General features: G+C 34.4%; 1 protein-coding gene across 1 annotated transcript; it reads left to right on the top strand.

Annotated features, from left to right (window-relative positions):
* The first annotated feature begins 9273 nt into the window (after positions 1 to 9273).
* On the top strand, positions 9274 to 12923 carry LOC114378436 (scarecrow-like protein 21). The gene is made up of 2 exons (XM_028337028.1): positions 9274 to 9473; positions 10842 to 12923. Exon 2 carries the CDS (start codon positions 10933 to 10935, stop codon positions 12637 to 12639), a length of 1707 nt encoding a protein of 568 aa, XP_028192829.1. The 5' UTR covers positions 9274 to 9473; positions 10842 to 10932; the 3' UTR covers positions 12640 to 12923.
* Positions 12924 to 13836: the final 913 nt, after the last annotated feature.

Consider the following 13836-nt stretch of genomic DNA (forward strand, 5'->3'; position numbering starts at 1 on the left):
AGTTAGTTGCGCATAATAATAAGAACTCCACAATTTGCACATATAGGCCTATTAGGGGAAAACTGTTCTAGTAGGAATTCTTATCTTCAAATCAATGGATGTGGAAGCATAAAATTCTATACAAAAAGATTAGTGACTATCTGGCTTTGTTTCCATACTCTGCTACAAGCCTAAATTCCTCACATTTCATTTACTTTATCTCTTCTCTAAATATGTATGGTGTTAATAAGTAGCCTAGAAGAATTCAAAGTTCTGTTGGTTGTCTAGGATCCTTCTTTGAAGGTTTATGCAAGTTTGCTCACTACAGCAAGTTTGAAGAGTGTGGCAGATTAAGAAATAGAGATTTGCTTAGTTCTGCCAATGTAATGTGTGTTTTAAGTTTTGACCGTGATGAGGATCACATTGCAGCAGGAGGAGTTTCAAAGAAAATCAAGATTTTCGACCTCAATGCTATTTCAAGTGATTCTGTTGACATCCAGTACCCAGTAGTTGAGATGTCAAATAAATCAAAGCTTAGTTGTGTCAAATAAATCAAAGCTTAATCATGAATAAAATGGATGAATTGGTTTAGCCTTTGTAATTGCATATTTTCTGTGAATTCAGCCATGTGATTTTAAAATGAGAGTGACTTGAGTTGTGTTTATGAGGTGTTTTAAGTGGTTTAAGGTGAGGTAAATTACAGTCCATTTGAACAGTTACTTGAAGAGTTAGTTAAATTCCATTTGGGTTTCCTTGTTTTTTTTTCCTTAGCTCCTTTGGTCTTTTAGAACATGTGGTTCTGACCTCCCAAGTTCAGTCCATTTTAGAGGTTTGGTGTGTTAGACCATGTGGTTGGTGTTTGTTGTTGTAGCTGCTTATGTCCCAAGTTCTGTCTTCCCAATTTTTTTATGTAATTTGAATTTTGCAAGCGGCATTTGTATAATTTTCTGTTACAAATTCATAAAGGTGCTTGTAGTACAAGAGAGACATTGTTCTCTAGCAACTCTTGGTCTTTGGAAGATACCAACTGGATTCATTCTTCAGGTATTTAATTTTGCAGCTTCACTTAATTTTATTAAATGCTTTAGAAACAAAATAGAAGATCAAATTAGAGATGGTGTTGAATTTTGCAACTTGAATTCTTTATGACTTGTGTGAATTATCTCAGGCAGAGGAGATATATACAACAGCTATAAGAGCAGTGAAGGAGGAAACTGGGGTAAGTTTGGTGGAGTTGGATATATTCCTCTACTGTTGAATGTATTCATGAGGTTGTATTAGAAGGTTCAATTGGGTAAGGTTTTTCTTCTGATGCTAGCTATTTTTTGTTGCAGATCGATACAAATTTGATTGAAGTCATAGCATTTAGGTAACAACATTGTTCATATTGAGCCTTGAAATTGCACACTACTGTGAAATGTACATTTTTATTAAATGTTTAGACACTAAAGTGAAACTTTAATTCTAATTGAGAAATTGCATATTAAGCTTCAAAAACCTTGATATTGTAGTCAATATTTTGGTCGTAGACAGTGTCTAGAACATTGGTTTTAACAATTTTATAAGCAACAAACCAAATAAAAAAATATTGAGAGAGACTAGCTAACCTTGATATTGCAGTCAATATCTCATTTTCTTGGAAAATGTCTCACATGTTTACATTGTGAGACTTCATGAAATACACTCTATAGGGCATTATCATAACTACATGTACATGTTTAGGAACGTGGAATTTTTAAAACAAAAACTAATTAGAATTCATGAAGTGACAATTAAAAACATGGTTAAAGGTTCTTAATTAATCTAACATATTTTAAATTCTTAATACGATATTACAAAACATATAATGGTGTTGAAGAGCGCTACGTACATCAAATGTCATTGGACTCCCATGAAGGGATGAACATATAAAAGTAAGCTATGTGATTCTAGCTTGTGACCTCAAGCTCAATCAGCAAGCACTTAAAACTCTCTCTTTAAAGAAGGAAAAAAATTAAAGGAATAAGACATAAGATATTGGTGAGTGCTATAAGGACACTACTGATGAATTGAATTCTTCTACCCAAGCAAGTATTTTATTTATCTCATGGCTTTACCTTCACCATGTTTCTAGCGAATCCTTTATGCATTTGGTCGGATCTTCACCTCTCAATCATTAATACTTCACGTAGACTCCTATCTCATTCTCACCATTATTATAGGGTTAATTCTCATTATTATCTTAGGATACATTCTTACCACAATCCCTATATAGTTGTCCACCATGATCAAGTCTAAGACTACTAAAGCTTTAAGATATATCTACTCAACTTATGGCATTTCATTCCTCATACTCTCCTTTTACATTAGATAATGACTTAGCCTTCTATTTTCTTATTCATAACCATCATTATCCAACTATTACCTTACAAAACTATATTATAAGGTATAGTCCCTCTCTATCATCAGTATAGATCTGGAATCGAATGTTGTGATCCTGTTTTAGTTTGTTTCCTCTGTTGGCTTCCTAAGAGGAGAACACAAATAGTAGCAGCAGCAACTGCAAAATAACAGATAGCTCCAACAATTAAAAAACACAATTAGCATAACTCAACAACATCAATATTTTAATGTTCCTCTTATTCAACAGTGCTTTGAAAAGACTTGATGATACTCCACAACCTAAATCCAAGGCTGCTGCTAGGTAGATTGTTGTTAAGGTATGTGATTTAAATTTATTCTACTTATATATACTGCTTATGTGTGTGTACACTAATAGTAGTTAACGTTTAATTAACATCTAAATTTCATTATGTATTTAGTGTAATAGACAAAAAGGAAGCACAGAGTGCAGCTATTACGTCATGCACTGGATGTCCACGATAATCTTAGGAACTTTCTGGAATAATTGGGAAACGGTAATTATTTATTTCAAACAAAGTTGGTTTTCTTATCATTGTTATTACATTATTAATTTATCTTTTATTTGATCATGCAGTATTTTAATGAAGTTAGACCGTTTGAAGCAGAGAGATTCAAGGCGCTTCACATCCAATGGACACTGTATTATCCAAAAGTTAGAAATCAAACATAGGATGTTAGGGAACTATGTAACTTTAGGTTACTTAATTAGTTTACCATACTTTGCATTACATTTTTTATAATTGTTGTTTCATTTTAACATTGAATAACCTTTGTTGATAGTTATTCATAGTTATGAATTGATTTTTTTCAATTAATAGTTTACTAGCTAGTTTTATGCTAAAACCTATTTGAAAGCAGAATGCAAATGATATATGTTGTGTGCTGTGTGGTTTGATTTTAAATTTACAGGTTAAATTTTGGTTTTTTTTGTAAAAACAGAGAGAGTATTTAACCGATGTAGAAAGTCATAAATAACCGATGTAGAAAACATATTTTCTAATAGTGTCGACCTTAAATCTCCCCTAATTTTTGGGCATGTGTTAATCTCAAACTCAGTTAGTTTGTTAATAGCCAGAAAACATGTGAGTTGCACATGCTTTTTAATTATTTTTTTCTTCTCCAAATTATCCTTACCTTTTTCATTACACAATTACATGTCCAGTTCTTCTTTGGAAATATCCTTACATTTCCTTGCAATGTTATCACTCATGTCCTTCACCAAAAAGATTCTTTCATAATTTTTTTTTTCAATTTGGATTTGGCCAAGCACGTTATGAATAGAAGTAAAACTTAATTAAGGAGATTTGACCACATTCTAGTGTTTTAATTCTCGAAAACTTTTCTTTAAGCATCTACTTTTTCTTTTAACCATAATTTTTTTTAAACTTTAAATCAAGTAATTACACATCAAAATCTTTAAATGAAGCTATTATAAAACACTCATACAAAATAACATAGAATCACGTGGATTGAACTAAAAATTTATAGAATTTGATATGAAGAAAAAGTATCACCAGTTGAATGTGAATTGATCAAAACAAAAACATAAATTGATTGAAACACAACTTGCACAACTTGTACACAAATTAATGGAGATCTAAAAAGTCCTCAACCTCCAATAATACTCAAAATGACAAAGAGAAGACTTGGATCTGAGGCACTCCAAGATCACTAATGCTTGCTCCTTGGCCACCATGGGGGAGATCTGATTTGGTCAAATTTCATGGTGTTGAGTCATATCTAGCGATGTCAATTTGGACTCATAAACAAGGATTTCCGTTGGGACTACCCTGTATGAGGCCTCGCAAACAGAGTTTTTTCTTGTAGGGATGGGGATGAGAATAAATATTCTCCTGTGGGAATGGCAGGCATGAGGATGAGGATCACACCCTACGTCCCGCGGGATCCTTGTCTCAAGGAAATTACATAATTTCCCCTATATTAATTGTTATTTTATATTTAACATTAAAGGTTGGTTATTGAACATTATATTTGTATTATTTCAAATTAAACTTGTTGCCCATTCTTGTTTATTTGAGTTTAACAATATATGGATTGTTTGAGTTTGAATATTATGTTGGTGAGACCTTTTAATTTTGTTTTAAATTTATTTGCATTAGAATTTCAAATTAAGGATTTTTTTTTAAAATTTCAAGGCCCCACAGGAACGAGATAGGAGAAAAAAATGCCTCACGGCGGGGATTGGGAACGGGGGGCGAAGGAGTACTCCCCGCCCCCACCCCACCCCCTTGACATCCCTAGTCATATCTGGTTGGATTTCATGATACCAACATCAAATGTGTAGTCAGATTTAACAAGCTTGATGTTTCTCGATTTTAGGAAGAGAAAGAGAAAAGAGAGGGGTGATGGTGGTGAGGTCAAATCTGACCAGATTTCATGGTGGCGGTGGTGGACTCGTCATATGGGTGGAATCTCAACTTGCTACTCACCTCGATTAGTGAACTTAGTTACGTACTTGGGGTGGAGGACAAGGCTGTGATGCTCGAGAAGTGTGGGGCCCCTATTAGGTACAACCCCGATGCTATAGGGAGCTCTGATGTCATGCTCATCGGAGGAAATTTCAAGGTGTGAGGGTCAAACAGGGTGCGCGGTGTGGCATAGTGCATTGATAACCTCGACTATGATGAGTAACAGGATTACATGGCAGAGGCAATCTTGCGACTAAAAAGAGATTATAAAATGACTGTGAGATCTGACGATTGAGGTGAAGGATCGATTGACGGTGAGGGTTGTGGAGGGGGTGCAACAAAGAGGGCGAAGGGGTTGAGAAAGGAAAATGGAAAGGGGTTGGTTTGTGGGTGGTGGTGGTGGTGATGAACCGTAAGGGTGAGGGAAGAAAAAAAGGAAGCTCATTTTGCCATTTTCTCTTCATTAATGAATCCTTTTTATAAAATTTGTAGACGATGAACATTGTGACTTGAAGTTGTAGGGTTGGCTGAACATTCTAAGTCTTCATTTAATAAATTTTTCAATTCTTTAATCCTAAGAACACCGATGGGTATAGCTGGTTAGCAAGATGTGTAAATAACATATTAGCTTAAAGGATGTGGTTACGGTAGAGAACTTTTGAAGTGATCCACCAGCGATTCACATAGTTTTCACTTTGTTTTACCGGATACAACAGGTATGTTGAGCTATGTAAGGTATTAATTTGTTTAACAAGTAAAAAAAATGGAAAATCTTAACAACTTTAGAAATATGAATAAAATATTATATGGATATTGTGTATACTCTACTTATATGAATGGTTTTCTTTTTGAAGTTACCAAATACTCAAATATGTAGGATGATTTGCATTCCCTATCACAAAAAAATTCAAGAGAAACAAACCCACCACGACGTTGCAAAAGAGCCGCGTTTGGGTGTTTTCATTAAAGGTTTTTGAGGCGAGAAGAAATAGGAAAACACTTGGGTGGTTTGCATACTATAATGTTAGACGGTGAATTCTGGTCTAAGGAGGCATTGGAGTGAACACCTTTGGCACTTGAGCTTTTCTTATGCAGCAAATGGGAGGTGCAGGGAAGTAATTCCCGTGGAAGGATGTTTGATCTGGTTTACTAAAGCATTAAGATTCGTCCTTCTCTTTTGCATGTTGTTCACCCAAAGTATATTTCTTCTTTCTTCTCTCAACCTTGTTAACTTGTTCAAATGATTGTTTGAAGTTGTTGATTGGTTAGGAATTTTATTTCTCTCGTGTTTTGAATTGAATCGGGAATGTTAGTGCATAGAAATTAATTGGCTTAAATATATTTTTGGTCCCTGATATATATCCGACTTTTGCATCTAATTCCTAATAAATTTTTGTTTGGTGATAGGTCCTTAATATTTGAAATGTTTTGTCCAAGATTCTTGCCTTTAATCGAGATTGTTAACTGCTTACTTGGCCGTTAACTAGACACATTGACATGCAATGTATGGTGTTGCGTGTATTTTTTGTCTGAGTGAGATTACATGTAGAAAAAAGATTTTTTTTATTTTTAAAAAGTAAGTAATTACGACATCTTTTGCGTAATATTATTTAGGTTAAAAGAATTAAGATTAAGAGGAGTTGTTACAACGTCATTTGTGTAATAGAGAAAAGACATAACGACATTGCTTTAGAACACAAACACGATCCTTTGTTGTTGTTATGCTTTTCATCAATGTTCTCCACAAAAGGCGATTAGGGTAACGATTTGCTCCGTACTTGCTATCATGGAGGGCTTGTTTAGATGAAGCGTGGGTGAGACGTTTGGTCTTCATCTTTGTGGTTATTGTGGTCCACACATTTTCAGGGTTAGGGTTTTGTGTGATTGGAAAAAGATTCTAGTGTTGAAGCTTGTGGTCCCAAAAGTGAAGGTGGTCCAAAAAGGTACATCATTAAGTCTTGTTTATTGCATTTCTATTGTTTATTTTGTCTTTTTGTTGGTTTGTTTTGTCACTATGTGGTGGGGAACATATGGTGGTTGTGTTATTGATTAGAATAATATTTTTTTGGGTTAATTTTTTTTATTGTTGGGCAAAGATGTCTTTTTCTGGGAAGGTTAATCACGGGAGTAATTTCAGGTAAAATTCTATTTTGGTATGTTTTAGAGCTTGAGGGACATGTGTAATTGTTGGACTTGATAGACCTGCCTAAGGGATGGTCAACCTAGATCATCCACTTGGATTTAGGATACTTGACCAAAGAACTCTCGAGCTGAAGACAACCCAACCTTGTAAAAGAGCTAAAAAGGAAAGTCTATTCTTGCACCTTTAGATATGAAAAGATAGATATTATATCTTTATCCCCATGATCCTCACCACCCTTAATGGTTCTTATATCAGGTAACTAGCCCATGAACCTATAAAACTCTAGATATACAACTTCAGGAATATCAAGTAATCCAATATGAATACTAACCTTGATCTCAATACTTGTCTCCTACCTTTGTACTACTGACTTGAATATCTGAGTGTCTTTATAAGTATTTCATCGTTGTCCAAGGAGGAGACATAGTTGGGAGCAACAGAAGGAGGTTCTACCAATTTTGGTAAGAACATTTTTAATTTCTAAACTTTAAAAAAATTTAATATCTCAAATCAATTATAAATTCCTAAATATATGGAATGAAAAAGTATTTTAAAATTTTAAAGTTAAAAATATATGATAAGAATAATTTTGCTTAATTTTGAAAACAAAGGATATTAATTAACTCAAAATATATTTTTTTTATAAAAATAACATCATATTTGACTCAAATTGAAGAAAGTAAAACCCATATGGTTGACATAGTGGTATAAGGTCTAGCTGAGTTCACATGAAGGAAAACAATTTATTTATTATCAGAAAAACATGTGCTTAATTATCCCTTCGTGTAAAATTCTCTTAAATCAACAATAATAATACATTGTGCGTGAAATTAATATGGACATTTCAATAAACACTACTAAGTTTAATATATTAATCAACTTATATATATATATATATATATATATATATGGAACATTTCAATAACAAATTGAACTAATCATTTTGATACTTTTACTTTATTACCGTTAACTAAATAGGTATAAATGCATTAAAATAGATAAAATAGAGATACAAAGACAAATTTGTTAATTAAATGCATGAAAATCCCTTAAATGTGAATATATTTCCAAATATAAATTATAAAATAAAAATATTTTAAAATCATATTAACTTACCATGGAACATATATATCAATTGATGTGAGATTGTTTTAACTTAATAAGTGATATTGAATTTGAATTTTGAACATGTAATTACATAATCAGTCCCCTTAAAGTGGCTGAGAAAGCCTTGTAGCTTGTAGCATCATCGCCACCATTGATGTACACCTTAGTTCAAAATGTTTGCAAATTTACCATGGTATTTGTTCACGACGGATGGTCTGTAGTCTTGGAAGAAAGGTAAAGCTCTTTAATCTATTGATCTTAGGTTTTTGGTCTCTAGTCTTGGAATAGAAACATACCGTTTTATAAGAATCCGCATCACGTTAATAACTTAATATCCCTACCTTAAGAATCTTAGGACGGTGCACGGTTGAGTTTGATTCGGATTCCGAAACATTGTAAAAATCGGCATCACCTTATTTTTTTTCTGGAATTTTAAAATTTACTTAAATATATTATAAAAAAATTTATATTATCATTCGGTTACAAATAGTTATGTATTATAAATTTATTGATTTTTTTAACAACTATCTTAAAAAAAACTCTTCAAACATCATTTCTAATTAGTTAGAATCATAAAATTACTTACACTAACTATCACAAATAAATTCTTTATTCATGTTTTTATTTATCTTTTGTTTCCATAAATTTAAACACAATATAAAACTAAATTACTCTACATGTTAAAATAGTTTATTTTTCTTACAATAAAATATAATAATTTATATAACATATTTGTCTTACCCTTTAATTTTGATCTCTCTGTTGTTTTCATTTATTTATATTTTTTTAAGAAATATTTATCTAAACAATCTCACTTGAATACAAACTTTCACCGAAACGCACACGAGGAAAGAGGAACGCAACAGTTAACAATATATAAAAATTATTATAAATTTTTTAATACTGTCTTTTAACTTTTAGGGATAAAAAAATTAAAATTTCACCGAAACACTTTCGAGGAAAGCGACAGAACCAGCTAACCATAGCCAGGAATGTTCGAAAGCCAAGTTCCCAACGTGTGCTATGGTCGGCGTTTTCAACCGTTTCAGTCAACCAGTTAACGTCCGTTACATAACGGCGCCAACATCACCACGACCAACCGAATCTCCCCGCGCCGTTACCGTTTCTCCTCCGTCAAACTTCCAACGCCTTTTCCCCCCTCCTTTTTCTTCCCCTATATAAACCCCATTTTGAACGCTCCCCGTTCTCAATTTGCGGTTTTTCAAACAACCCCTTCTTCACGTTACCTACGTTTTCATTCAAAACCACAGTACGACATCGAAAAAAACAAAAAGTCATAATATATATCAACAAAAGGGAACGATATTTTCAGCAAAGTTTTGCTCTCCACGTTTATTGAATCAAGGTCTTTTCTAATGCTAGGTGTTGAATTTGGTTAACCAGTCTTGGAGGTAATGCTAATAGTAATTGCTAAGTGCTTACAATAATGTTTTTTCACTTTCTTAGACAGTTTTACTTTCTCCATCACCATGTTGTTGTTGTTGCTTGTGAAACCGTATTATTAATCAGTTTATGAATATGTTTTTCCCTGTTATGTCTTTGTTTGCATAGATAGATTATTACTCCTTGGTGATTTGAGGGTCTTGCGTTCTGAATGAAGTTTTGCATGTTGTTGTTTGATTTAGAAAAATGATGTAACATGACTAACATCATTTCTGCTGCTAAAAGTTGCAAAATTTGGGTCTGAGTTGAAGCTTTGGATTTGGATTTGATTTAGACGTTTTGCTAGAATAAATAGTTTGGGTGGTGTGGATTAGAGGACTTTGAATTAGGAAGGAGATTCTTTTTCTGGGTTTCAAGGAATTTTCTGCATTTATTGGTATGGTATGAAAAGGTGTATATATGCTGTTTCTATAATCTCAGTACCAGGGGGGGTGGGGCACCTTCACAATAACAGTAGATAATTGTGATGAAGTTTAACTTTTGGCTACATGGTTCAGTGATTTCCCTTAGTTTCAAACTAAGGAGTTTTTGGGTCTGTAATGAGGAATTGCGACTTACATGGTATTGTTTTCGTTGTTGCGGCTGTTGTTTTTATTATTGCTATTGTATGCTTCGTTTACTACATGAAATTAGCTATGTTTGTGATGTCTGTGTCTTTCTTCCTGTGTATATAAGCAAATTAGTATATGAGCAGATTTTCTCTTGATGTGGAGAAAACTTATGAAGGAATATTTTCCTGTGGTTTTTCATAGCACATGGGATGGGTTTTGGAATTGCATTCTTTAGAATAAATTCTGATGGTGTACAATTTTCCATCGTTGTTCGGATGTTTTCTTTTACTCTATGTGTTTATATGCATAATTTGTCCTACTTTGTAGATGATAATATGTTGATGAGACTGATGCACCACCATACCAAAACTTTAGCATTCAAGGAATCATTTTGATCAATTCCCCCATCTAATTTTTTGTTCCAAATTCATTATTAGTTTCTTTATTTTATATTGACACTGATTTTACTCTTCAACCTGCTAAATCAGTTATTCCAAATTTCTGCCCTATTTGTTCCTGAGAGCTAAGAGAGTAGCAGTTAATTCATTCTACAAACTACAAGAAGTATTGCCTTATGTGTGTTAATCAGTGTATATTTTTTAGAGTATGAAAGTTCATCTATATTTATGTGTGACCATTTATGTATGTGATGTTTTTTCCTTCTTCTCCACATGTTAGGCTAGTAGATGATTGTTGTTGTGAACAATTAATTGTGTTACTGTTCTGTTGTGTGAATATTGATAGATTGCTTCTCTGTTTTTCAAGGTTTATCTGCTATTATTAAAAGTGTTGGGATACAAGTACCAAGCAGAAGTTTGCCAAGGCAGCTGCTTTTAGCTGATGCCATCATCATAGTATGGACTTGAATCAATTTTTAAATTTTAACGTTATTAGTTCGGAAGGATTCCCTTGCACATCGTCTTGTACTCCTATTTCACCAATATCCAACCAGTTGCTTGGATCCTTGAAACTTGACATAGGAAACTCACCTAACTCGGCCCTTTCTAGTCATTTTGATTCTGATACTCTTTCTTCTGCATTAAGTGACAGTCAGGAATTGCACACCTCTGGGGAAATTCACTCTGGTGTCAACTCTTGCAAGTCTTTGCAGGAAAGCAATCATTATTTGCACAGGCCAGTCTCATTTGTAGACCATCTCCAAGACGGTTTACATCTATCTACTAGGAGCTTTCTTCCACAGGATGCAAGTTATGACCATGAAACTAGACATGCATTGCTGGAATTAGAAACAGCTTTGATGGCACCTGATGGTGAAGATCAAATCACCACATCAAGCACTTCTTTGGGTGTTGGCAGTAGACCAACAACATCTTGCCAAAGAAATAGGTCCTGGAGCTCTGAGGGCCAGTCAAGTGATGTTGCACATGTAGAGAAGCACCACAAATCAGTGGAGGAAGAATCGCTGCAAGGATTTCCATCATGCAATTTGAAACAATTGCTGATTGTATGTGCCAAAGCCTTGTCTGAAAACAACATGCAACATTTTGATCAATTGATAGAAAAAGCTAGAAGTGCTGTGTCTATAACTGGGGAGCCAATCCAGCGCCTTGGTGCTTATTTGGTAGAAGGGCTTGTTGCAAGGAAGGAGGCATCAGGAAATAACATCTACCATGCCCTAAGATGCAGAGAGCCTGAGGGAAAAGATTTACTCTCTTACATGCAGCTACTGTATGAAATCTGTCCCTACTTAAAATTTGGTTACATGGCTGCCAATGGCGCTATTGCTGAAGCATGTAGGAATGAGGACCAAATTCATATCATAGACTTTCAGATTGGTCAGGGAACTCAATGGGTGACACTTCTTCAAGCTCTTGCAGCAAGACCTGGTGGAGCTCCCCATGTGCGGATCACAGGGATTGACGATCCCCTTTCTAAATATGTTCGTGGTGATGGACTGGAAGCTGTTGGGAAAAGGTTGGCTGCGATATCTCAGACATTTAACATCCGAGTTGAGTTCCACGGCGTGCCTGTTTTAGCTCCAGATGTGACAAAAGACGTGCTTGATGTTAGGCCTGGTGAGGCTTTGGCTGTGAACTTCCCTTTGCAACTCCATCATACAGCTGATGAAAGTGTTGATATGAGTAATCCAAGGGATGGACTTTTGAGATTGGTGAAATCACTTTCTCCCAAGGTAACTACATTGGTTGAGCAAGAGTCAAACACAAATACCACTCCTTTCTTCAACAGGTTTATAGAAACCTTGGATTACTACTTGGCAATGTTTGAGTCCATTGATGTGTCTCTTCCGAGAAAGAGCAAGGTGCAGATTAATATGGAGCAACATTGTTTGGCTCGGGATATTGTCAACATTATTGCTTGTGAAGGGAAGGAAAGGGTAGAGAGACATGAGCTGTTAGGCAAGTGGAAGTCTAGGTTAACAATGGCTGGCTTTCGTCAATATCCTTTGAGTTCTTATATGAATTCTGTCATAAGAAGCCTGCTGAGGTGCTATTCAAAACATTATAATCTTGTGGAGAAGGATGGGGCCATGCTACTGGGATGGAAGGACAGAAATTTGATTTCAACTTCAGCTTGGTATTGATTACATGCAGATAGGAAATAATGCAGTGGTAGAAATATGTTGCCGACTGAGGTTTATGTTGATTTCTAGGGCCTTGTGTTCCTTACCATTGTTCTAAAGGTCATTATTTGATAAATTAGTCTATTGAGTTTCATGTCATAGTGATGCAGATAACTGCATACCAATTCTTTTATAAACTATTTAGGTATGTACAGTGTTTTGATCTACAAATATTGTACTTGTACCTGAAACTTATCCTTGGTATCCAATATAAATTAAATGAATTCACAGTAAGGTTATTGACAGATTGCTACATTCATATACGATACGTTTTGTTACATAACCATTTTGTCTCGCTGAGATTGTTTGCCTAAGCTGATAATGGTGTCTGGATTATGTATGAGTTTATAAATGAGGGTCATTTTTCCTGTTGGGGTATGGTTGGTTTTCCATGTTACTGTCTGGGCACAAGGATGGTTGTTGTATATACTCGTTATGCTTGCGAGATATCTGTCATAACATACAGCTAGCCATACATTACTACAATTACACTCTGATCATTTGGTCCATCTACATTTAGAAACACAAAAATAAGTACATGGAAGCATAGGAAGCAACTTCGAATTCTTCAAGGTAGTCATGGAAACTTGTGAATGTAGAAGTGACTGAGTCACTCCAATGTATTCTCATTTCAATAAGTGCTAGGAGACACATTTCTGGTTGAACCCCCAAAATTCCTTTTTCATTTGTTCATTGGCACAAAGATGACCATAACATTATTTTATAGGGCTCATCAATGCCCAGTTGTGTGAAAACTGTCCTCACATCAGAGTTAGTATGATTGCAGGGTTTACTCTGTTCAAGGATGGTTACACCCTTTCCATCAATCTCTGGTTGTCTTTTGAATGAAAATCTTCTGATTGTTCCTTTGCTCATAGCTAGGATAATTTCTGATGATATATTGGCAGTTAGTGGCATAAAATAAATGACAGATGTGAGGGCTATTCTATACGCCCAGATGCTCAAATTGATTATGCATCAACTTGATTATATTTTTGAAGGAGGGTTTGGAAGCATAGTTTCTTCCTTTATTTCTTTTTTCTTGCTTTGTTCCTTCATTTTATTCTTGACAATATATTTTTGATCCTTGATATATATCCAAATTTTGCATTTGGTCCCTAATAAATTTTTGCTTTGCGATTGATCCTTCATATTTGA

Source organism: Glycine soja, chromosome 12 (assembly GCF_004193775.1).
Source record: "Glycine soja cultivar W05 chromosome 12, ASM419377v2, whole genome shotgun sequence".
NCBI classification, from domain to species: domain Eukaryota; kingdom Viridiplantae; phylum Streptophyta; class Magnoliopsida; order Fabales; family Fabaceae; genus Glycine; species Glycine soja.

What these genes read in the sequence shown, in the direction of transcription:
- LOC114378436 (XM_028337028.1), top strand. Translation starts at nt 10,933, where the DNA reads ATGGACTTGAATCAATTTTTAAATTTTAACGTTATTAGTTCGGAAGGA.